This window comes from Andrena cerasifolii, chromosome 3, assembly GCF_050908995.1.
Source record: "Andrena cerasifolii isolate SP2316 chromosome 3, iyAndCera1_principal, whole genome shotgun sequence".
Classification (NCBI taxonomy): domain Eukaryota; kingdom Metazoa; phylum Arthropoda; class Insecta; order Hymenoptera; family Andrenidae; genus Andrena; species Andrena cerasifolii.
In genome coordinates this window covers 11962258-11988236 of record NC_135120.1, presented here as the reverse complement: position 1 = coordinate 11988236, position 25979 = coordinate 11962258, and the positions used below count along the sequence as shown (strand labels likewise).

The 25979-nt window shown below is 46.2% G+C and overlaps 3 protein-coding genes and 1 long non-coding RNA gene across 9 annotated transcripts in view; 2 read left to right on the top strand and 2 right to left on the bottom strand.

Annotated features, from left to right (window-relative positions):
- Nucleotides 1-5700, top strand: part of Chinmo (Chronologically inappropriate morphogenesis) — a 69904-nt gene extending 64204 nt beyond the window's left edge. For all 4 annotated transcript variants that reach the window (XM_076809381.1, XM_076809382.1, XM_076809383.1 and 1 more), the window contains one exon: nt 1573-5700. In XM_076809381.1, coding sequence (XP_076665496.1) covers nt 1573-1805 — 233 coding nt within the window. In that variant the 3' untranslated portion in view covers nt 1806-5700. The remainder of the gene's footprint in view (nt 1-1572) is intronic.
- Nucleotides 5701-9681: 3981 nt separating this feature from the next.
- Nucleotides 9682-9882, bottom strand: LOC143366642 (uncharacterized). The gene is made up of 2 exons (XR_013084779.1): nt 9828-9882; nt 9682-9737 (listed from the first exon to the last, which is right to left on the bottom strand). It is a non-coding gene; the product is annotated as an uncharacterized LOC143366642 (long non-coding RNA).
- Nucleotides 9883-11992: 2110 nt separating this feature from the next.
- Nucleotides 11993-18359, bottom strand: LOC143366641 (neither inactivation nor afterpotential protein G). 3 transcript variants are annotated; one of them, XM_076807846.1, is made up of 9 exons: nt 18101-18359; nt 17249-17451; nt 16383-16742; nt 15982-16155; nt 15694-15847; nt 15513-15634; nt 15035-15210; nt 14706-14928; nt 11993-14042 (listed from the first exon to the last, which is right to left on the bottom strand). In XM_076807846.1, exons 1-9 carry the CDS (start codon nt 18219-18221, stop codon nt 13911-13913), a joined length of 1665 nt encoding a protein of 554 aa, XP_076663961.1. In that variant the 5' UTR covers nt 18222-18359; the 3' UTR covers nt 11993-13910. The 3 variants fall into 3 exon arrangements, with proteins under 3 accessions (XP_076663961.1, XP_076663962.1, XP_076663960.1); XM_076807847.1 differs by having other exon boundaries at nt 15035-15183; nt 18101-18358; XM_076807845.1 differs by having other exon boundaries at nt 15035-15218; nt 18101-18356.
- Nucleotides 18360-19643: 1284 nt separating this feature from the next.
- On the top strand, nt 19644-21583 carry LOC143366883 (coiled-coil domain-containing protein 43). The gene is made up of 3 exons (XM_076808304.1): nt 19644-19873; nt 20176-20564; nt 20647-21583. The coding sequence occupies exons 1-3, from the start codon at nt 19709-19711 to the stop codon at nt 20717-20719; spliced, it is 627 nt and encodes a 208-aa protein (XP_076664419.1). The 5' UTR covers nt 19644-19708; the 3' UTR covers nt 20720-21583.
- Nucleotides 21584-25979: the final 4396 nt, after the last annotated feature.

The following is a 25979-nucleotide window of genomic DNA, read 5'->3' as shown; positions in this document are numbered from 1 at the left end:
CCGTGGGATTCTTAGAGGAACGGGAAGAATCGAGAGCAGTCACGGTCAGAGCGTTGACGCTGTCTTCTGGGAGGTAATGATCCTTTCCGCATGGCCAGAGGAAAATAGTGAAGCTTGTAAATGGCGCCATGGACGCGACTCGATCGTGACCGATGGAAATCGTTGCGCTATTCAATGGCCTTACACGTGCCATTGGTTTCGATGCCAATGGCCTGTGCCTTCGTCCTTGTCGAAGGGACCAGTGGAGAATCTCGGCACGCAAACGGCAAAACAAGATGGTCGATTACGCAACTTGTATTCTTCGCTGGCCGTGGGAGAATCTTATTTGGCCGTTCGATGCGTCTTCTGTGGGAGTTCTGACAAATCTTGTTTAACCACGGGCATCCGCGGGGACTTATAAAACCACGCGTCTCCCGTCTAGAAACTCCAGCTACATTTAAACAACTTATTCGACTCTATTCGCATCTCAATCTCTCCACTAAACGCTTAAGGGGACATTCCGGTCTAGAGCCCAAATAAATAGGTGATGTTTAGGAATTAATTAAAGGAAAACTACTATATATAATTTAATGGGACTTTTTGCATTGTATTAAGGATACCTTAAATTATAGAAATATGTTTTTTGTTTTATAATTAATCATTGCAGACGGCACTAAGGAGTCGTGAAAGTCAAGGCGTCAAAAAATTCATCCAAATCGGTGGGACCTATATCTCCAAAAGTTATTATCCGATTCGACTGAAACGTTTTTTATTTTGAAGAATAGACCTGGCTAGGGGGGATACCAGAGAAAATGCAAAAATTACATTTTTTTAAGAAAATAACGACACTTGAAGTTTGAAATCACTTTTCCCTATAGTTTTCATCCTTTCAATGCCTTTGAAAATTATAAATTTTTACGGGCGCCGAGTGGCCGGGTGTCACCCATGCATTTGCCGCTACTCAAATGCCTATAACTTCGGGAATTTTACGAATTTCAACAAATCCTTTTAAACACGTATTCCTAAAACGTTGAACATTCGAAAAGTGAAATACAAAAAAAATCGTACCTGTTTGAACGCTCGGAAAATATGAACTTTTTGTGGATTTTTTGACAAGTCAACGGCTTGGTGAAGACTTCCCTTTTTTTTATTATGCTTACATCTGCTCCCGAGTGCTCACCCATAAGAAGAAGTACACATAATAAAACGAAAAATTAGACAAATCTGTGCTAGAATATTTATTTTATTATTAACAATGAATAATTTAAAATTTATTATCAATACGAACTACTTAAAAAAATAACTTTATTTCTTATAATTGTTTCATATGTTTGTTATTGATTTGCGTTTAAATGTATTTAAAAAATTATATATCTCACTTGTTTCACAAAAGTATGCACGATACGATTAACTAATAAAAATTATGTTCAAAAATATATTTTAATGAATTATTTTATGTTAAAAATTAATTTTTTTGTGTACAAATATGATTAACGTATCAATCACGCGTAAACAACTGTATCTTAATGAAGAATTGTATTTTTTTCTTTATATACTCGTTACACCATGGGACGTTCGCTTCTTCTGTTTCAGGTAAGAAGCTGAAGTGTCCGTTCTGCGAGAGACTGTATGGCTACGAGACGAACCTGCGCGCCCACATACGGCAACGCCATCAGGGCATCAGGGTGCCGTGCCCGTTCTGCTCGCGGACGTTTACGCGGAACAACACCGTCAGACGGCACATCGCACGGGAGCACAAAACCGAGCTGAACATGAAGGCGTTCCAGCAGTCGAACCACTCGGTGTCGGACACGGTGCCGCAGTAAAACGACGTCCTCCGTCGTTGCCCGTCGCCGTCGTGGCCGTCGATCGACCGCACGGACGACCCGCGAGCAGGCACGAAACGTACGGCGAGGAACGCTGCGAAGATGAACGGGAGCACGAGCGATTCAGGAACGGCGGACAAAGGTGCCGCAGACTTCGCCGTTTACCCTTCGTCGTCGGTCAACGCTGTCCCCATCCCACGTCGCATCCGAGACGGCGAGAGTTCTCCCTCGCGAGCAACGCTTCGCTGCAATTGACAGCGCGCAGCTCGGAAGGTACACAGAAGGGATCGCAAAGGGCAGATATCCCTGCGACCCGCTGGGTCATCCCTTGGATCTATTCGCAACAGTCAACTACGCGCCGCGATCGTCTCGAGCTCATTTCGTACCACGATCCGACCGATTGGCTCCTGATTGACTATCGTTACAGCTCGGTGTCTTTGGAAGCGGAGCGACCGAACGATTGGATTTAAGCGTGAATCCAGCTCGCGGGACGGCGCTCCGTCTCGGTTGAAACGCTCTACCGGCTGCTCGGTGGATCCTGGAATCTGTGCCCATAGGTTTGGGCATTTTCGCGCTACGGACTCGGATGCGACAGCAGGCGTTGACCGCGGAAATAGGAAAAAATAGCCTCCGGCGATGGGATCGCGGGGGTATGGGACAGAGACGCTGCGGATGGAACGGAGGAACCGATGGAGGATGGTGAAGAAGCTCGGGTAAACGTCGACGTCCGATTGTACGAGATCGAGAGATTGGTAGGGTGGGAAATGGGGGGGTGGAAGTAACGCGCGTCGCGCCACGGACACGCTCGCGGATACGCTGAGAATCACAAAACTAGTCAATGAAAGTGCAACGTCAAGTAAGAATTATTAACTAATAACGTTTAAAGAGCGCGACAATGGGGGGGAGAAAATGGGGAGCAGCGGGCACCGGGAACAAAACAGGCATAGGCGTGATTAGATCACGTTCAAACGCAGATTCATGCATAAGTAAACGGGGGTTGGGAGGGTTGGGAGGGTTGAAAGACGAAGTTAACGAAGAAGCACGCGTCTCGGGTTAATCGTTTAACCGCGAACGAGATTTCTTTATACACAAATCTCATCTCAGCTGGTTTTCTTTTTTCTTTTTTTTTTACTATTATTCTCTTCACCGAGCGACGCTTTCGCGAGAGCGAACGGGGATCGCCTCGGGCGACGATACCGACCAAAACACGGTGCAAACGCTGTTGCGAAATAGTTGTAATAGAAACAAGTGTCTACTGCCGTTACCTTAACTCAATTATTCGATAGTTGAACGTTACCGGTTGATTAAGGGTTATTAACTGCTCACCGTATCGCTGGCATAAAACGCTGTTACTACCGATCGATACAGAGGAGGATAAAACTGGTACTATTATTGCTGTTGACGCCGAGAGCCTAGGGTCGAGGCACGCGGGTGATATATCCACTAGCCGAATACCACGTTACACGCGTTAGTGCCAAATGAGGGGGGGGGGGGACCTTTTTCTACTCCGGTTCGGAATCGCATCTTCGTTTAATATAATTCTTTTCTACATCTTCATTCCTACCTCGACGAGACGCTGTTTAAGGCTATCCACGGAGACATATCCAGAGGAGGTGGTGCATCACGCCGATATACCGACAGGCATTCATTTCATCCCTTCGTTTCTTCTTTTGTATAGATATACCGTTTTATAAAGGATTTATGAGATTATTACTACGACTCTAAGACGGGCGGGCCGCCGAGTTACCGCGGGACTCTCCCTGGCGGCCGCGAGCGGGAGCAACTTTCTATTATAAACAGCGTCGTTCCCTCGCGGACGTTTTTGCGGCGCGAGACGTCCACCGTCGGGGGGAGGTCGCCGCGCGACCGTTACGTCACGCGAACAATCACTACCACTTTGTTACCTGTTTACAATGTTTAATACGGACTTTTGTCCGAAGCAATAGTCGCGGATCAAGATATAAGGGGATTAAGAGCCAATAGACCAGATTACGAACAGAACCGCATAGAATAATTGCTGGGCCCCGATTGTACGAGATGTGATCAATGCAATAGTTATTATTACATTACCTATAGATAGATTATATAGATACTCCTAGTCAGGATGGCACCACGATATTACTTGTTGCAGTATTTCGACGCGTTTTTATTACGGACTTCTTTTACCTCTCTCTGTTCATCCCTCGGCCCCTTCCTCGCCCCTGCCTCCACTCGCCCCATCGTGCTTCCCCGCCCGTTATTATCATCCCGGCTTCGTGATTTCGTTACAGAGGACGTTTGACTAAGAGATTTATCTCACAACGACACGCCTACCGCGAGGTATCAAAGACAATAGACTATAGAGAATTATTTAGTATATTTAAACGACCGCGCGCGAGCTATAGGATATACTACACAGAGATACGTAGACGCAGGGATATGTCCGTTCAATATTATTTACCCTCCACGCTTTCCCTCGATTCCTCGTCACCACCCAGGCCCCAACTCTCCGCCCCGACTCTCCCATTAATTATCGTTCGATTTCGTTCGTCCTTTTAAATACGTCTTGAATCGCGAGCGACTTCGTCCGCGTGTTCTGCCAAATGATGATACGTATGACAGTACTACCTCATCGTTTTTATAGTAACGCATAAAAACAAAGCACAGGGAACACTTGAGCGACCACAATAATATACCTGTACATTCCGTACAGCCGGCCACTACTCGTCTGGTTAGTGTCGGGACTATTCCTCTGCTGTTATACCCCCCGGTGAAGGGGTACGGAGCCACCCGACCCCGAGGCCCCTCGCGCCGATCCCTCCGACCGGCGCGACCCTCCCGGTTCCGCTTTACATCCAGCGACCTTTCTCGGAAACGAGGCAGGGCCGCGTAGAAGGGACCGGGAGGCCCTCGGGATCGATCGACACACGTGATATATAAACTCTACATATTCTATATATATAATATATAATAGATCCGTTTTTTTACAAAGCCGCATTATTACATACGTATAACTATGTATAACTGACGACTAGAAACAGTGAGATACCGTGAATCGTATGCATGTACAGGTGTGTGTGCCTGCGTGAGTGAGAGAGTGAAAGAGAGAGAGGCCGCGTGATTCAGCAGCTCGAGCGTGCTTACTTGATGAGAAACAATCGCGCGATCACATCGCTCTGCAGCGAGGTCCGATCCCTGGACCGAATTTCGGCCACGGAAATTGAAATAGATCAGCCAAGGTCGCGAGCTAGGTGGAGGCATGTCCACGGCGAACTGGGGGTTGCAAAATGGAGAAACTAAAAAGTATCATCGCGACGTTCGTTACTCGGGAAGGGGGGGGGGTGGGATGTTCTTTGAAGTGGGGCGAAACGAAACGAGAGGGACGCGTGTCCCTTTCGCGGATGAATTTCGCGTTCTCCGATCGTCTCGGCTTATCAGATTCGGCGTTGAAGAGGGCGGGTGGAAAATACGGAGAAGAATTCGAAAAGAGCGGAGGGCACGCAGGGGCGTTGGAGGAGCAAAGATAGAAGATTGCGGGCGGTGTATCTAGCCGAGGGTGATACCGATCCTTTCGGGCGTACGAGTGACTTTGGAGGATGGGGCTTTGAGACACTTTAGACGACGTAAATTAGTCCACGCTTGGGAGGAGGAGGGTTTAAAACGCTGCGGGAAGGGGATTATTCGAAAAGTGTTATGTGTCGTTTACGTATGCGATGATAGGGACATACACACACACACACATGCGCGCGCGCTTGCGCAGGTACACGGGCACACGAAACGTACACGGGATACGTCGCACGCGATAGGCATTGCACGCGCCAGTGCGCGAACGTTCGAGAGTGTAAATAGCTCTAGGATCAGGTACCGCGTACTGTGATTCTTTTTTGTCTTGTTTTCTATTTTTTTTTTTTTTTTATAATTTAAGTCGTTTCTATTGTCAGCTACTCTGCCAAGCAGAAGCGAAGGGGGCGGAAGAGGGAAAGTAATCTTTAGGTCTTACAATGAATTTTTAGCGTTAAGTTTCTTCTACTCTTTGGGACTCTCTGCTCTTCTTATTTCATCTACTTTGCTTTTTCCTTTCATTTTTTTCTTTTTTAAGTACTTCTTCGGCTGACGTTCGGAGCGCGATGCAATTGCGAGGGTCGAGCGTTCAAGGTATTTAGGATTTCGGGGCTAGGAGCCGGGTTTTCAGTTGCTCCGTCGTGCAACTGTGTATATGTATGTACGAACGCGTAGGGGGTTGATTGGCGGGCAATCGAAGGGGGTACGAATGGAGGGGTGGAAACGTCGACGGGCATAATCGAGGAATCGCGACGGAGGAGAAGTTGCGTGGAAGTAATCTGACAAACACTCTTACGTGCTTGTCTCTCTTCTCTTGTTCTTTATTCCTTCTCGAATCGCGTGCCATCGATTCACCTGTTCCCTTTCGTTTCGTACTCGGCGGCACGTGGACGCCATTTTGGGGTTGTTCGTTCCCTGAAGGGGATCATCGAGATCTCCTCAAGCTTCCTCAACGTCAACCACGAATTTCCTCAGCTATTTTCCGAAGGAAGCCGCTAGACGTGCACACGAATATCAATTCAGACGCGAAAAAGACGTAGTTCTACGTTGAAACGCTTCATAAAGATCGTTCGCAGTGAAACAGTGGAATTTTTAATCCACTTGTTTCTTCGACTCCCACTCTTCAATCCAGTGACCAGGTTTACTTCTCACTTTACAATCATTGCGCGATTAATATCCAAGGAAGTTACCAAGGGAACAATCCTGCAGCGACAGGAAAGTGAAGTCAGATTCCAACAAGCCTCCAAAGGGTGCTCCACGGTTGCCTAATTTTCCACGTTGTTAAGTTTCGTACTATCCGACTGTATCCCGGTGTGACCATATTTTTATCCACGTCCCCGCGTCTGCCGTTCAGGCACGCGTGCGCGTGGATAAAAGACACGCATAGAGACACTTTAAACAAACACACACACACACACACACAAGGCATAGAGAGAGAGAGAGAGAGAGGGGGGTGGATAGGCGCGGTAAATGCGTACGCGGTTGCGTGCATATATCCACGTTACGAAGCCACGCGCGAGCGTACGCATACGTATGTACCATTATTGTATCACGGCGTAGGATAAAATGTTGCATGTTGTTTCTATAATATGTGTTTTACGGATTGAAAATCCTTTATAGATGTCGTGTGTGACACAGCTTGAGGGGAGGCGAAGCTTTACACCGCGGGTCCGCCGGGGCGTTCTCTCGCGTCTCCGGGACGTCGCGCGATTTAGCGAAAAGTGACTGCGGAGGGTAGGAGGGTAGTAGGAATAAATGTCTCTGGAGTATCGACGACGGCGGGTGAAAGGCACCGCTCGACGCGCCCCGCGGCCGTGACTCGCGGTGTAAGCGGCCTGACCGCGATTCGAACGAGAGAAGAAAAGAAAAAAAAAAAGACGTGAAAAAGAGTAAAAAAAGAGATCGAGGTGAGCCTCCGTCGCTGCTATTCGGCACGGAGTCGCGCGGGCGGGCAGAGCGTCGAGGGTGAGAGGCGGGTGGGAATGCGGATGGCGGGAGGGTTGTCTGTTTCGGGGTAGGGGGGGGGGAGAGCGGGGTTGCTGCGTGCTCGCGTGGACGCGAGGGATGGTCCATGTTATCGCTGCACATTGAAGAGAGACACGCGCGGAGTGCACCGGCAACTGCTACACTGTTTGATCATCGTATAGTATATAGTACTATACCATAGTTGATAATGAATCGCATAGTACATGTATCGCGCACGCATAAGCATATTTAACGTGAGGAAAAAAAAGCATAAACAAAAAAAGAGAGGGCGGAAAGCGAACGGAGCGGGGAGGGCGTAACGAGCCTTCCGCGGCGAGGAGAGTAATAACGATCTACGATTATAATTGATAATATTGTAAAACCGTAGGGCTCACAGTGTCGCGCTGCGGGGCTTCGATTTCGGCGGCGTGCGGCCCTCGATTCTGTCGGGGCGTGCCGCGACTTATAGTACAAAGTAAACTAATGTTAAGGGGTAAACGATTGAGCGCGGCAAGACGATAGATTGCGGATTTTTGTAAACTTACTATACACGCTGTATAACGTAACACGATACGATCGATGAGCGACGACGGTTTTAAATATAGTGGAAAGAGGACGGCGCGGCGACGGGACCGACGGAAGGGCGGAGGACTCGAGGACCGACCTTTTTACTAAGATCATCGGACACATTGGATTACTCGATCCCGCGCCACTTACCAAGCTCGCCGGATCATTCGACTTCAGCGCACGATTCCGTTTGCTGGCCCGCTCACGGGTGACTAGTCGCCGGCCGCAGTTTCTAAGTGGGAACCGCGCTCGGCGACTTTCATCCCCTCTGCGACGCATGTTATCCGACCGTTGGAGTAGATGGCGGGAAGAGGACCGCGCCGATTTAAGCAGCCACTGAGTCAGACCGAACGCGAGATACATATCAGTTTCAATGAGAAAATCTGGTGCACCCTAGCTCTACAGTTCTCGTGCTATCCCTGCGGCCCTCTTCCCCGCGCCAGCCACGAGGATCGGTTGTACAGTTGGCACTTCTCACCGAGTGGTTCGCAGACAGTTCGTACTGGTCACAGTGTTGTTAGGACGTTTTACGTGTACAGGCTGTTCTGTTCCGTCGTATCAAGCCTATGCCTCTTTGCGGATCTCAGGCGGACAGGGATCGACCCCTTAGCGATCGATTAATTACTTAAGTAACGGTGCCACGCGAACGATCGATGCTCGTAGGAAGCAGACTGTATATATATATATATATATCCTTATCCTAACGCATCCGAACAGAAAGACTGGAGAAACTTTACACTGCCAGGGGCGGTCGCGAGTCCCAGGCCCACCGATCCACGCCGTCCGGCGCCGTCCGTCACAATAACGGATCACAATACTTCGTCAGACACTAGTACAAATGCTACCTCACACACGACATACAGGGTGCAGTAAGAAGAAGAAGAATGGAATAGTGGAAGGACATAAGGAAAGAGAAGGTTTATAAATCTCTGTACATAAGCACAGTTCAAAAGGAAGAGCCGATGCTCCGCGACAGCCGCTGGAGGGTCACGGACGGTTGCCGCGCCCAGGGCGCGCGGAGCGTTCGCGAATCGTAAAGGCGGAGGACGATTGACGACGAGCAGGGTGGAACGACACAGATGATAGTTAAAACAGAAGGTCAGAATGAATTCGATAACGGGGGTCGCCGTTGGCGGCTCGTGCCACGAGTCCTTTTCTCAGGTATATGAAAACCAAGTACAAACTACAAAGTATAATAGTCGGTAAGATTTAAATAACATAAATCAATAATCAAGCGATGCAATAGTCGAGTGTATAGTAGGGATCGTCGGTGTAGCTTCGTTACACCAATCTATTCTTTCTCTCCTTTCTCTCTTCTTTTATCTCTATTCCTCTCTCTCTCTCTCTCATCTTCGCTCACTATCTCTCTTTTATCTTTCATTAGCACCGTGCAACATTTGCGGATAATGACTGCTATCGATTATCGTTACTACCCCCCACCCTGTACCGCGGGTGGCGGTGCTTTCTGTCGCACGAGTATGTCGTAGCTAAGTACGTACGAGGCGGGCGAACGACGCGTCTCCACCTCGGGCATCATCTCCTTCGTTCTTTTCCCTGTTAATTGCGACCGTCTGCTCGTTAGACCTCTCTTCTCCTCCGTGCACCTATCGTCCCCGTTGATTATAGGCTGGCAGGGAAGAGAGGAAGCGGCCGATGAGCGGAAAAGACTCGGAGCACCCGTGCGAACAGGTGCGCCGCGGAGCGAGGGCTAATTAACGCGGAGATTAATTGCCAGGCTCGCTGCTAACCGGTGATTGGGGCTGGCCACGCGTCACACTAACGTCGTTCGCCACCGCCGGGAGTATTTCTCTTTTAATAGACGCGATTCCTTTGATTCGCCAACAATTCTTCGACTCCATCCTCACCGTTCACCGTCGAGCAATCTCTTCGACGTGCTCCTACCGCGACGCAATTGCTACTCCAGCTGGATCCTTTCAGACGCATTCAGACCTCCTCTTCGATTGCCCTGCTCCACAGCCTCACCACGACGAACGTCTTCGCCGTTCTAATCTCTGTTTCCGGGTGTCTAAAGTTCTGTTCAAAGGATCTTGCGTAGTTTCACGCTGAGCGTACACCCTTTGCTTCTCTGATTGCTCCTTTTTACTTTCAGGAAAGCAGAGCTTCAGCTCGTTTCTACCAGTTCGATGGCTTCGCAATCTTCTTCTTCTTTTTATCCTTTTTGGAAGCTTAAAAGTAAACCACGCGGAGTTACGTTGCTATTCTTTGTTTTCTTTTTATTATCTCTGCGAGAGGTATTCGGTTATTTGCATTCGTCGCTTTCGTTTACGCCGCTTCTGCTTTCCACAGCGCTGAGTTTTTATACACGTTCGAAGAAGTCCGACCATCCGTTCGGTAGCAAGTTTCCCCGAAATGCCAACGGTTTTCCACGTCGTTCGACATCGAGCCTCCTGCTTTCCACCTTCCTCTTCATTCCCCCGCTCGCATCTCGATCCCTCGCCGAAGGACCTCCCCCCGTTTCATCCCCCATCGTTCGCAATTTTAGTTTACCTTGTGTACTCGGAACAAACTGACAAACGGGTGGCCGTTACCACGATAATTAAGACGAACTCGATGATTCTAATTGTAAGTTGTATACGAAACCGCTTCTACCTCAGAGACAAACACACCGACGCGCGCGCGCATTTTATACACATGTTAAGCAGCCGTTTTTACATTTATACAAGGTGTATCAGTGCTGCTAGTAGCGCAAGCTTGATTAGTTAACAGTAATCGTAAAAGGCTTCGCAAGTACAGACACCACAAAGTAATCCTTTCTTCGACACTTCGCACGTTCCGGACCAGTTCCATTGTCAATTAGCAAGTCGATTCCCATCGTTAATTAATCGTCACTGCAGTGTAATTCGTTGGACGTCTTAAGGGAGGATTCTCGTCTAACAGTCCCAAAAGTAACTGAAATTTAAGAATTTTTTTTTAGAAAACTGGTGGTCAGATTGGATTAAACTCTTTTGGGATGTAAGGAGGCATCTTTAAGCTTGCAGAAAATATTTTTTTTTATGTCAATCCTTCTTGTTATCACTGGCGGATTTAACAGGGCGGCCGATGCGCAGTTGCCACCTGGGCCCCTGCACAGAAGGCCCCCATCCTTAAAAAAAAATTGTTTTCTGTATTATTACACTGAGCCCGTTTTTAGTAAACTACCGCTTTATTTCCCCGAAAAATGGGCCCCTGCTCAGAAGCCCACTCTAGGGCCCTGTCTTAAAAAAAAATTATGATTTTATCCAAGCGCTATATTTTTTTTCCATACGTTTCGGTACACTTACCCCCTTTTAGTAAGCTACCTCTTCATTTCCCCCAAAATTATTATTATTATTTATTAATTACTGTGGATTCTTGTCACAGAAAAAAAATTCTACAAGTTTAAATATGCCTCCTACATCCCACAAGAGTTTAATGCAATATTAACAATATTTTTTTTTTTTAAAAAATCATAAATTTCGGGGGCTGTTACACGAGAATCCCGCCTTAAGAAACGATTGCTTTAAGAGTTTACATTCGTCACAGACATTTGCCTTAGTACCATTTCTGGTTGGTCCGCGGTATCTGCAAGTTGGGAATTAATTGGCCATGAAAATGCCAAGATTAAATGTTTTTTGGGATGGTTACGTCGAATGAGTCTGCTTAGTTAATCAAGCTTTGCCCCCCCGCGGTACTGAAACAGCCTGCATTTACGGTTCCTTCTCGGTTTTCCTTTCACCTGTCCCGCGAAGTATTATTTTTCGACGCGACTTACACGCCAAGCGAAAGAGAAGGCGGAAGAAAACCAGAACCAAACCACGGGCAACAATTACAAACGGTATACACGTAAATATATGATATAGAGATATAAGACGAGAAGCTATAGCTGCCGCGAATGAATATAATGTCGGTTACACTTTCCTCCATTCACCGGACCTCTCCTCCTCCGCAACCCTCCCACACACGTTCCTCTTTGCAAGCTCTACAGCCACTCAGACACCCCCGGTATATGTAAATACATCCGTTTATATTTATTTATTTATGTTTCTATGCGCTGGACGCGTCTATGTTACACGCAATTGCAAATTAATCGATAACTATTTCCTATTGATAACGAAAGAGTACACTCATTTTTTCAATATAAATATATATATATTTAAATGAATATATATATATATATAGAAATATATATATAGATAGAATATATATATGTAATATTAAGGGAGTACTTGTTTAGATTGGTAAGCGAGCCCCGAACTCGTCGCCCCGCAACGCGACAGCACGTCGAACAACAAGAGATGATATATAAATAAATAAATAAATAAATGTATATTATACGCACGAACGAATACGAGCGAGAGCGAGAACGGGAGGAGGAGGTGGACGATGGCGATTACGTACGTAGATCGCTGGATCGCGCGCGCCGGCCATTCGAAGTTCCCTCCTCGTCGCGCGGACGACGATCGATCCGAGCGCGTCGATCGATGTCGAGGGGAGGACACTTGGGCATTCCGGAAATCTCGAAACGGGGAACACCGAGCTCCAGGGAAGGCACCTCTTCAACTCCGCTTTACTCATTTTTCTTTCCAACTCGAGGCGATCTTCTTCGCGATCTTCCGTTCCGATCGATCCGTTTCTAGCGCGTCGCACGATCGGAGGATCGCCAGAAATCTGTTATAACCTTCGTCCCCTTTTCTTTCACGCTGGGCTAGCAAAGAAGCATGCTTTATTTTCCGAGATTATTTTACGGTGCTCGATAAACGACAGAGTGCCTTCCGCTGGGGACTTTCTATTCCGTAAAAGGATAGGATCCCCGTTGCCCCCGATCGAACACCATCGATCCACGCGCCACGCCCTCGGGCGTCCATTCGACGAGAGCCGATATATATTATTCCTGTTACGTTTATTCCGGGATGGGAGGGAAGGGCGGTGGCTCGCGTCGCGGGCGCAGAGCGACACGGTGGTTACCAATTTTGTTTTTAAGTTGAAAGATTAAGTTTACGTTACGATTATGAGAGGTGAACGCGGCGAGAAGCGCGCGGGACGATAGGCGATAAGCGAGGGGGTTGACGGCGAGGGGGTGGGCGCGGCGAGAGCCTCCCCCGAGCGTGAATGGGGAGCGTGCTAGCCGTTGCTTGCGTTTTTTTTTTTTTTTTCGTGTACGCAAAATGACACTTCGCATTATTACAGAATTATTTTATTTATACGGGAGACCGGTGTGCGCCTGTACGAGTGGAAGCGCGTGAGTGCCCGTTCCAGTGTGCCTGAGCGACGTTTCCGCCGCGGTAGCTGCGGCCCCCGGGTCTCGCGGGGGGCAGGAAGAAGAAGCGCGCGGAAAACGACAGGGCGAGAGGAGAAGCGCGAATGCGGGTGGTGTGCGTGTGGTAGCGTGAACGGATGAGAGAAAGGGAGAGGGCGAGAGAGAGAGAGAGAGAGAGAGAGGAACAGGCGCGGTAGTGGATTAAAGAAGCGAACGAGTCGGAACCCTGCCATCGCGACGATGCCGCGCGGGAACCGGGGTGGAACGGTGGACGTGTTACGATGACTCGGGGAGGACGCGTGGAGGCGCGAAAGAAGAAGAAAGAGAGAGAGAGAGAGCGGCGAATGAGACGCGGAGAGGGAAGCTGGGAGTTTTCGTTTTTTTTTCTTTTCTTTCTCTTCTTCTCCAATCGCGAACGAGGTGGCAGGGGGTCGTGCTACGCCGTTGAGTGTAACTCACCCTTTTTTTTGTTTGTATAAAAATTAATCGAAATTTAATTAGACTATTAATAACTGTTCGATTACTGTAAAACAAGAAAAACTTTACCATTAATTATAAATTACAAAAAATCTGACGCCGACATCTTTTCCATTCCCACCCCTCAGTGTTTCATATTCCCCTATCCGCTGTCGCGAGGATTTGACCGCTGCGAACCTCGAAGATGGACCGAACATTGAAATCACTGTGCGTTTTGCGGCAGAGGCAGTCGTTTAATTGGTCGGGCCCAGTAAATGTTAAATAATCGTACAATTGTTTCTAGCTTTAGTAGCAGGAGAAGACGACGGCGGCGGTTTTAATCAGACGCGAGGTCCATGATCAAGTCGCTGGCGCGCTCCGCTATGGCGACGATCACGGAATTCGGATTGCCGGAGACGGGGGACGGCAGCACGCTGGCGTCTATTACCCTCAGTCCTTTCACGCCCTTCACGCTGCAATTCGAATAAAACGATTTATTTTTTAGAGTCGTGTGCAACGATGCAATGTTAAAATTGGAACTTTAGTTCAATTGTATTGTGGGATCAGGAGTCCCCGTAGAATAAGAGGGAGCCCGGATTAAGAGATCTGGGAGAGTCGGCGTAAAGGTCTGCGCACACATATCAGTTCGGAGACCCTCTTCTTCTTACCACAGACCTTCAGCCGTGGTGGCAAACGCGACTGATCCCCACGCGGACGGCTCGGGTTCGATTCCCGGCGGCCGCACAGTGGTCCGAAATCGCCAAAACGCGAACTAAATTAATAGCGCTTTTATTTCTACGCTTTTCATTATAAAAAGAACGGTTTTGGGTTTTTTTTTACTTGTAGATTCAGATTCTGATAAAGATTTTGATGTAAAAAGTCCATTTTGAATTATAATTTCTTTCGAAATGGTCGTGTTCCTCAAATACCATTAAGTAAAGTTTGTTATTGTAAGTGTACAGATGTGTACAATAATGATAGTTTTACGAATGCGGAATTGGGAAAGATGAAAGAAGAAGACAAAACCTGCTGGTCGAGATGTGCAAATTCTTTCTCGTTTCAGGCATTTGGTAAGTTCCTTGAGCAGACAATGAATTGCATAGCGAACGATCTGTACAAGATATTAAAATCTTTACCGCAATTTTTCGTCGACAACCGCACCAGGGTCGTCGCCCATCTTGCAAGTGCCGCACACGTGGTAGCTCGTTAGGCCAGCCACCCTTAGCACGCACTCCGTGTACTCGATGTCCCGATAATCCTGCGGCAGGTGTTGGCACTCTTCTAAGTCGGGGTGGTGAACCTTCGCCCCGTGCTTGAGGAACTTCTTCGTCTCGAGCGTCCGAAGCGCGAGGTTCACGGCTGCAACGAAATTGCCGCTCGTAACTCCGGGGATACCGAGGCTGGGGGGACTCGCCGCGGCGGAATCGTCCCGCGAGAGTCAACGGTCGACGCCAGATTAATTTACCCTGGTGCGTGCATAACACGTCGTCGTAATGCTGCAGGTAAGCAGGGTCGATTGCCGGGGGATGGCGGATGTCGGTGGACCTCAGTGAAACGCTCCCGCGACTTTTCGGTTGCAGGCAGTAGGAGAGGAACAAGAAACCCTCCCGCGAGCTGTTGTTGTAGGACGGATACATCGATCTGTAAGGCTGCGTAGGTACTTAATTCTACACGTGCGACGCAATGGGGTTGGTGCGTATGAAATTGCAACAATTATTGCTAACCCTGGCCAAAGATTTGCGGCATGTCACAGAGATTCAAATAAGCGATATAAATAAAATAGAATGTGGCCTGACTCGTCCCTATAAGGGGTGCAAAATGGTATTTTCGTCGATGGCATTTTTTAAAATAAAGTTTTAAATTTTAAGTTGTAATGCCCACTTGTGGTGTACAATTGTGGTGTTTACACAAAACTTGTGTACACCCTGTACACGTATGCTTACCTCAGTTCTGTAATTAGACAAGGCCTTCAATATCCTCTCTTCGGTAGAACCCATTCCAAAGAGCATCACCCCGCTGTTGTTCACACGACCCATTCCCATCACAGCGTTAGTCGCATACCACCCTTGAAGTTCCAAAGAGATTACTCTAGTTAAAGAGCTGTTAAAATGTTCTCTCACCCACCTTTTCCGAACACAAAGTAATTAAACACCTCGGCGAGCGTTTGCAGCTTCGCCAACGTGATGCTGATCCTCGCCTCCAGGTTCACGTAGACCGGAAGCAGAAAATGGTCGAACAGATTCCTCCCGACTCCTGGAAGATCGCTCAGCACCGGTATCTAAAAGCACCATCCATTGTTCTCAGTTCGCATCGCCGTTTTCGTGGTGCTCGAATAAAGGAACGATACGCTGCGCCGAATCACGTCTCTCGAATATCTAGGTACTTTGGCGAAGAGATTGAATGATCAATCACCTGAAATTTGTCAAGATTGTCGGCCGACCCGATTCCCGAAAGTAAAAGCAATTGAGGGGTATTGATAGCACCGGCGCAAAGAATCACCTCTTCCCTCGCGCGAATCCTCCCCACCGATCCATCTCTGTAAGTCACCTTGATCCCGTCCACGCTCGCCTCCTCTTTGAAGAGTATCTGAAAACTCCCGCAAAGTCGCGTTCAGAGGTAGGACTCGCGAAGCCTCGCGGTTAAAATAGCATGCATTTGCTCTACGGTTTAGATTGCGTCGTATTGCGGTAGAAAAAGAGTTTTAAGAACATCTATAGCCAACAAACGGGAGCCTTGAAAAATCAAGACAGGAGAGGCCAGGCTTTTGAGGCGTTGATAAATTCAAGGGAACCAAGAATAGACGAATGTCTCACTTTGGAGACCAGCGTGTTCGTCAAGATGTGCAGGTTCCTCCTGTTCCAAGCGGTTTGCAGGTACGCTTGGAACGTGCTCCACCGCGATCCCTTTTTCACCGTGTACATTCCCTTCTGCAGTGCCACGCCGCTTAACTTCAACGACTCCTCCGCCATGAGGAATGCTTCCGTCAGGTACTCCTCCTCCGGACTGGACATTATATTCATGATATCCGACACTCTTTTAAAATACGGAAGCAGATCGGCGTGCGACCATCCCCTGGGCCATTCTTCGTAGTCTTCCGGCCTACCGAACGTGTGCACCAGATAATTCATCTGCCCGCTTCCGCCCAAGCCTTTGCCTCTTGGCACGTTCTGTACCTGCGGAGATTGGTCATTTTATCTGAATAAGTGAAGTAGCAATAATTGAAGCGAGTCCGTCCAGAAAACACCGTAAGTGCCAAAAATCAAATTCCACAAGAAAATGTTTCATTTTCAACTTTCAACTTTCATCTTTAAATTTTTAACTTTCAACTTTTAAATTTCAATTTTCAACATTCAAATTTCAAATTTCAACTTTCAATTTTCAATTTTCAATTTTTGCACTTACAGTGTTTCTTTAATTCCTTATTGCGCCAGTAGATATTGAGAATATTATCCAGATAAAAAACATAAATTAATATATAAGAAAGCAAGAAAGACAAAAGACCAGAGATAGAAATTAGATAGAGCAAAAGTAATTATTGTTATTAATCGCGCCCTCTGGTAAGTACACCATAGGTAATAAATCTTCAATCTAGGAATATCTTTTCTAGCTTTCCAAACTCTGGCGATTTTTTTACGACGGTCGTTCTGCGATTTCTAATTTGAAAATTAATTTTGATTACGTTGTTCCAAAAGCCTGTGGAGGAGAAGCTTTGCGGTTCCGTTGAGTAGGCCCAATCGACTTCGGTCCCCTGCATCATTGGCGCCAAAATTGGCACGGAAGATATCCATCCGAAATAACCTCCAGCCTCGACAAGCAACACCGTTACATTCGAAATCTCGGACAGCCGTGACGCTACCACGCATCCTGCTGTCCCGGCACCAACTTCCCATTTAACAGACACGTTAGTGCATAACTCGCTTCCGTATTTGGAAAAATGTCGTCTTTCTCGAATATCAAAAGGGTAAACAAGTACATGGGGACGAGATTCGATTTGGTTTCTCACTTTATTATAAAGTAGTAGTGGCGGTATTCTCAGTAGCTACTTATTCTTAAGCAAATGCTCAAGCATGCGGCATCCTCTACTAACCTAATAGCTAGTAAAGGATGCCGAATGCTTAAGCATTTGCTTAAGAATAAGTAACGACTGAAAATACCGCTCTAGGTTCGAAGATATTTTACACAGTCAATGGTTCATTGAATATTTCAACGCATACCAATTATTCCTCATTTTCTGAAATAATAGTCCTCTCTATGAGGTGTAGAATTTCGCGAATATTAGCTTTTCCAGTCAAGCAGCAATTAAATGCACGTAATAGTAATGAAACATAGATGTTGCATCAAGCGAAATTTATCTCGCAATCCGATTTGCGTTCATCGAGGTCAGAAGTCACAACAAGCAGGCGCATCCGTATCGACCGAGTCCATACACGGATCAAAGGATTAACCGTTATTCCTTGTCGACACGTCGGCTAACAGCTCGCGTGGTAATTATAGTCACCGACTGTGTCCGACGAAATGGTGTGGCACTTACCGATTATGTAATCGTAATGTGCGTTCGGATGCTCGATAACGCTAACCGGCCTATTGAAGTAGCAATGATAAAGCAACGACACGAACAGCACCACTGTGGAGAGAAGCACATAGTTCCACATTGTGTCGTGCGAGATCACGATCACGGACTACTTGCTATCGGTATCGACGGCAAAAACAAACTGCGAGGAACTGACATAGTCATGGTACACAGTAATTCGAATATTAAATTAGCATTTTCCCTCAAAATCGATAGCCAATTTGCGTTGGTAACAAAGTTAACCGTCTGACCTGCTGCTACCATAGAAGACGTATAAGAAGCATACCTGGTCTGTGGTTGGACGGTCGCACTGGTGCGCACTGAGTGTGAACTTTTTTGTTTCCGACTGGCTAAAATTCGTACTGAGTGCACACCAGTGCGACCGTCCGAATAAGCTATATGTTGTTTCTGTACAGATAAGATATATGACAGACTTTACATCTTATGGGGGTTAGTGTCGCACGAACTGAAATATCGACTGTGTGAAAAATCGAAGATTTTGTCGCGCACTCTGTATTTAAGAACGGTGAGCCTGGGAACTAATACAACACAATCACCGAAGTCGGTAAAGTTAGTAATGAAAAAATCAATAACTATAGGTTCACAGTATAAATTGGTCTGATTCCCGCGTACACTTGTTGTTACTTTTATTGCCTAGTTCATAGTGTGCATCCAGATCGATTCACATTTGCATTTTTCCTAACAATTTTCGCCATATTCAGTTCGAATTCTAACCGCTAGTAGGATTGCGATCGAATTGATAACGTTGCATGCGACACGAAAATAGTAAGGGAGCTCACGAGCATGGACGAAGTATAGGATAGCATCAGGACCTGCATCATATAGAATTCTATACCTGGTCTATGTTGTAATTTTATTTTAAGCTGAATCGATAACGTTAGGTGTGACACGAAAATGGTAAGGGGGCCCGCGAGCCCATCGAGCGTGTGACACAAAATTACATTGCGTGATAGGTCTATCCTATACCTGGTCTGTGCCTCGAGTCCTCCCCCCAGCGTGTAACACAAAATTACATTGGATAATAGGCAGTGGCGGATTTAACAGATCGGCTGATGAGCAGTTGCCGCCTGGGCCCCTGCCCAGAAGGCCTTCCCAGGGCCCCATCTCCAAAAAAATTTATGATTGGGAATAGATATCCAAACATTATATTTTTTCTGTACTACACTTAGCCCGTTTTTAGTAAGCTACCTCTTCATTTTCCCGAAAAATGGACCCCTCAGAACTTTTGCCACCTGGGCCTTTTTTCTTAAATCCGCCACTGATAATAGGGATAGATCTATCCCTTTACCTTTACTGTATCAATGGTACTATCCTACCCCGCTAGCATGCCCACTTTCCGTTTGTTTCAACCGGATTCAACCCCTCCAGTTATCCTCGCGAAATTAATGTCGCGTGTAAGGAATGAATTACACTTTTAGAATTGCATCTTGAAATAGAGAGTCTTGTGGACTATAATTCAATTTAGTTTGTGCCTCTCACCGGCAAATAGATGCTGCACTTCTTGGTTCATGAATAACTCGAGGGCTGGGGAAGTGGAAAAAGCCGAACATGGCGGTCGCGGCGAGCTCCTTCGATAGTTGGCTCAGTAAAAAGCTGCAGGCCTTAAATACTGACGAAAGCGTGTTTGGCTCTTACATCAAAGGAATTTTAGAAGGTGATGAGACGGAAGATGAAAAGACCGAAGCCCTTGAAAGCATACTGGCGGGCATAACGGTGAGGAGCACACGGATTGTGAGGTTAGAATGTGCTTGCTGTTCGTAGCCCAAGTTTACAAGCCGGTAAAGCATAACAGGCGGTGTTATCGTTGCTCTCTCTGCTATCGGCTTGCATGCGTTTCCTTAAACTCGACACACTATCTACCTCGTTTTCGAGCATGCTCGTTTAAATGTGGTTGCCGAGTTCGTTATATTCCCGAGCACTCCAATATAGAACTCGGCAACATTGTGTAACGCGCACCCTCGCAGTGGGCGTCTTCCTTTTCTAAGTTGTAATCCTCTGGTCCTGTCGATTTCCAGGACGATAACATTAGTAAACATGTGACAGAGATCTTGACAGCCTGGGCCGACTGGCTGCCTGTTAAGGAAGTGGCCGCTTCCAAAGAGCCAGTGGAAGATGTGGACGTCAGGCTCGCACGGATGCTGGAATCCCAGTCGCTTCCGACCACAACGCAGAGGAGTTACACGGAAGAGGAAAGGCGAATAAGGGAAGCAATCCTTGCGCAGTACAGCCAAATGCCGGACGAGGAGAACAGCGAAGGCGACGGAGAGGAGGAAGGCGCGAGCGGAGGGGATTGCGGGATCGAGAAGAACACAAATGCTGCGGCGATAGTGCTGCAGGAGAAAGAGAAGAGGGAGAAGGCTAAACAAGACAGCCAGAAGAAAAAGGAGAAGGACAAGGAAGATCGGTACGTTAACTAGGAATCGTTTTGTGCGTAACGATGTAACGGAGAAATTGGATCCTATTAATAAGCATACTTTCTTATTCAGCGAGAAGCAGAAACAGTTGAAAGAGGAGAAGAAGGAGAAGCGAAAGACACAGAAAGGGGAGCGAAGGAGGTAGCATTGGTACAACAGGATTCTAAGTTTTCACCTCAAGATTTCAAATAATCAAACTGAAATTAGCATACGTATACATTTGTGTTTGTTCTCATGCTTGCATTGATCTCCAACAGCTATGAAAATCATTTACTAATACTCCGTTAAGGCGGGATTTCCAATCCGCGATCGGCCGCGGCGGTTGGCGGCGGTTCCACTAGTGCAATGCAGAAGTATGCATCTGTGTATTCGTTGCGAGAGCTGTGAGAGAACTGCATGAGTGTGCGTCTATGTACGAGCCTGCATGGACGGCCACACACTCGTGCAGTTCTCCCGCAGCCCATGCTGTGGTTAGCAACATAACAGTCCCGCGCTCGGCTGTTGCCCGGGTCCCAGAACTTCAGGAGGTATTTGCACCGTAAAGGGCAGGCCTGCGCTAGTGGGACCGCTGCCGGCCGCCGCGGCCGATCGCGGCTAGGAAATCCTGCTTTTAAACGTCTATGCGCGCAGTACTCATTTCCCAAGGGAATACAGTTTCAAACGAATACCAAGCGATATATGTGTTGCTGAATAACGTTAATCATAACTGCAGTATGTTACATTAAATCCCGTGCCTTCTGTCCATTGAAAATCTCTGTGAAACATTGTAATCTCTGAAACGATCTTCTACGTACATTTTCTGATTTTTCATTAAATTTTCTTATACGTTACTTTCTATTTACAACTTTAACATTTGTATTTACGGCTTCATTTAACTTAAATATTCAAGCGAAATTTGTGAGCATTATCTGAATGCAGATAAATGATTTCTTCTTATCATTGCTCTATTTTTAATAGGTAGATTATGTATTTAATACCGGTGAATTAAATAAAAGCTATTTAAAGACCCGCTTCAGGTTTGCTCGAACTATTACGGAGCGTTTATTTTCCTATTGTTTTCCATAATTCTGATAAAACAATAGAACGTATATTAAGGAATAAGGAAAGAAATTCTCAGCTGTTCCGTTATACTTATAAAAATTTAAACGGAAAGTCGGCTGGTACTGTAAACGTAGAAAATTCATTGTACATTTTAATTACTTGAAATGTGCTTATGCTACAATATTCTACGTTAGCAGTAAGGAATTCTAAGTGAAAAGGGAAAATAGATGAGGGAATGTCCCCAGAAAATGAAATTTGTTAGGTTAGACATTTTTTTACTAGCAAAGCACCGAAACAGAACATGAAATACACTTATTACACGTCCTCTGCAGAAAGCAGTTATCAACAAACATTATATATACAAAATTGTATTGAATGTTGAATTGGGCTAGTGAAAATGCGCAGACTGGATGCGCGTGATTATTATGTGGTCGGCTCCTCGAAGTGACAGAAAATATAACCTAAATATATGCTATATGACAACAAATGTTTAGTGGCTATTTCAGCTTCAAAGGCATCGCCTTAAAGTTGCAAATAAGAGGCGCAGGCCTTTCAAGAGGCGTTCGAAAATTCTGCGTCTCTTCGTTAAACAGTCACTGTCTCGAAACATCTGCGCCACTTCTCGCTCTTTGATTTGCTCTCCGGAGACGTTACTTTGTGCCATCTCTTTCGACGGCATGTTCTCCTGTTACAAAACCCAATTTTGTGCATTCTGAAAATGTTCGCCAGATTTTGGCCCAGGTATCAGGAGAACATGAAGCGAAAAGAGGTATTCTGAATTTCAGCTTCGAAGGCAGCTTCGATTCTCTCTCCGAAGACGTTACTTAGTGCCACCTCTTTCGACATCATGTTCTCCTAGTACATAGCCGAATTTTTGTGCATTCTGAAAATTTTCGCCAGATTTTGGCCCAAGTATCAGGAGAACATGAAGCGAAGAGAGGTATTCTGAATTTCAGCTTCGAAGGCAGCTTCGATTCTCTCTCCGAAGACGTTACTTAGTGCCACCTCTTTCGACATCATGTTCTCCTGTTACAAAGCCCAATTTTGTGCATTCTGAAAATTTTCGCCAGATTTTGGCCAATATATCAGGAGAACATGAAGCGAAGAGAGGTATTCTGAATTTCAGCTTCGAAGGCAGCTTCGATTCTCTCTCCGAAGACGTTACTTAGTGCCACCTCTTTCGACATCATGTTCTCCTGTTAGAAAGCCCAATTTTGTGCATTCTGAAAATTTTTGCCAGATTTTGGCCCAGGTATCAGGAGAACATGAAGCGAAAAGAGGTATTCTGAATTTCAGCTTCGAAGGCAGCTTCGATTCTCTCTCAGAAGACGTTACTTAGTGCCACCTCTTTCGACATCATGTTCTCCTAGTACATAGCCGAATTTTTGTGCATTCTGAAAATTTTCGCCAGATTTTGGCCCAGGTATCAGGAGAACATGAAGCGAAAAGAGGTATTCTGAATTTCAGCTTCGAAGGCAGCTTCGATTCTCTCACCGAAGACGTTACTTAGTGCCACCTCTTTCGACATCATGTTCTCCTGTTAGAAAGCCCAATTTTGTGCATTCTGAAAATTTTTGCCAGATTTTGGCCCAGGTATCAGGAGAACATGAAGCGAAAAGAGGTATTCTGAATTTCAGCTTCGAAGGCAGCTTCGATTCTCTCTCAGAAGACGTTACTTAGTGCCACCTCTTTCGACATCATGTTCTCCTAGTACATAGCCGAATTTTTGTGCATTCTGAAAATTTTCGCCAGATTTTGGCCCAGGTATCAGGAGAACATGAAGCGAAAAGAGGTATTCTGAATTTCAGCTTCGAAGGCAGCTTCGATTCTCTCTCCGAAGACGTTACTTAGTGCCACCTCTTTCGACATCATGTTCTCCTGTTAGAAAGCCCAATTTTGTGCATTCTGAAAATTTTTGCCAGATTTTGGCCCAGGTATCAGGAGAACATGAAGCAAAAAGAGGTATTCTGAATTTCAGCTTCGAAGGCAGCTTCGATTCTCTCTCCGAAGACGTTACTTAGTGCCACCTCTTTCGACATCATGTTCTCCTGTTAGAAAGCCCAATTTTGTGCATTCTGAAAATTTTTGCCAGATTTTGGCCCAGGTATCAGGAGAACATGAAGCGAAGAGAGGTATTCTGAATTTCAGCTTCGAAGGCATCCTCGATTCTCTCTCCGAAGACGTTACTTAGTGCCACCTCTTTCGACATCATGTTCTCCTGTTAGAAAGCCCAATTTTGTGCATTCTGAAAATTTTTGCCAGATTTTGGCCCAGGTATCAGGAGAACATGAAGCGAAAAGAGGTATTCTGAATTTCAGCTTCGAAGGCAGCTTCGATTCTCTCTCCGAAGACGTTACTTAGTGCCACCTCTTTCGACATCATGTTCTCCTGTTACAAAGCCCAATTTTGTGCATTCTGAAAATTTTCGCCAGATTTTGGCCCAGGTATCAGGAGAACATGAAGCGAAAAGAGGTATTCTGAATTTCAGCTTCGAAGGCAGCTTCGATTCTCTCTCCGAAGACGTTACTTAGTGCCACCTCTTTCGACATCATGTTCTCCTGTTACAAAGCCCAATTTTGTGCATTCTGAAAATTTTCGCCAGATTTTGGCCCAGGTATCAGGAGAACATGAAGCGAAAAGAGGTATTCTGAATTTCAGCTTCGAAGGCAGCTTCGATTCTCTCTCCGAAGACGTTACTTAGTGCCACCTCTTTCGACATCATGTTCTCCTGTTAGAAAGCCCAATTTTGTGCATTCTGAAAATTTTTGCCAGATTTTGGCCCAGGTATCAGGAGAACATGAAGCGAAAAGAGGTATTCTGAATTTCAGCTTCGAAGGCAGCTTCGATTCTCTCTCCGAAGACGTTACTTAGTGCCACCTCTTTCGACATCATGTTCTCCTGTTACAAAGCCCAATTTTGTGCATTCTGAAAATTTTCGCCAGATTTTGGCCCAGGTATCAGGAGAACATGAAGCGAAAAGGGGTATTCTGAATTTCAGCTTCGAAGGCAGCTTCGATTCTCTCTCCGAAGACGTTACTTAGTGCCACCTCTTTCGACATCATGTTCTCCTGTTACAAAGCCCAATTTTGTGCATTCTGAAAATTTTCGCCAGATTTTGGCCCAGGTATCAGGAGAACATGAAGCGAAAAGAGGTATTCTGAATTTCAGCTTCGAAGGCAGCTTCGATTCTCTCTCCGAAGACGTTACTTAGTGCCACCTCTTTCGACATCATGTTCTCCTGTTACAAAGCCCAATTTTGTGCATTCTGAAAATTTTCGCCAGATTTTGGCCCAGGTATCAGGAGAACATGAAGCGAAAAGGGGTATTCTGAATTTCAGCTTCGAAGGCAGCTTCGATTCTCTCTCCGAAGACGTTACTTAGTGCCACCTCTTTCGACATCATGTTCTCCTGTTACAAAGCCCAATTTTGTGCATTCTGAAAATTTTCGCCAGATTTTGGCCCAGGTATCAGGAGAACATGAAGCGAAAAGAGGTATTCTGAATTTCAGCTTCGAAGGCAGCTTCGATTCTCTCTCCGAAGACGTTACTTAGTGCCACCTCTTTCGACATCATGTTCTCCTGTTAGAAAGCCCAATTTTGTGCATTCTGAAAATTATTCCCAGATTTTGGCCCAGGTATCAGGAGAACATGAAGCGAAAAGAGGTATTCTGAATTTCAGCTTCGAAGGCAGCTTCGATTCTCTCTCCGAAGACGTTACTTAGTGCCACCTCTTTCGACATCATGTTCTCCTGTTAGAAAGCCCAATTTTGTGCATTCTGAAAATTTTTCCCAGATTTTGGCCCAGGTATCAGGAGAACAAGAAGCGAAAAGAGGTATTCTGAATTTCAGCTTCGAAGGCAGCTTCGATTCTCTCTCCGAAGACGTTACTTAGTGCCACCTCTTTCGACATCATGTTCTCCTGTTACAAACCCCAATTTTGTGCATTCTGAAAATTTTCGCCAGATTTTGGCCAATATATCAGGAGAACATGAAGCGAAGCGAGGTATTCTGAATTTCAGCTTCGAAGGCATCCTCGATTCTCTCTCCGAAGACGTTACTTAGTGCCACATCTTTCGACATCATGTTCTCCTGTTAGAAAGCCCAATTTTGTGCATTCTGAAAATTTTTGCCAGATTTTGGCCCAGGTATCAGGAGAACATGAAGCGAAAAGGGGTATTCTGAATTTCAGCTTCGAAGGCAGCTTCGATTCTCTCTCCGAAGACGTTACTTAGTGCCACCTCTTTCGACATCATGTTCTCCTGTTACAAAGCCCAATTTTGTGCATTCTGAAAATTTTCGCCAGATTTTGGCCCAGGTATCAGGAGAACATGAAGCGAAAAGAGGTATTCTGAATTTCAGCTTCGA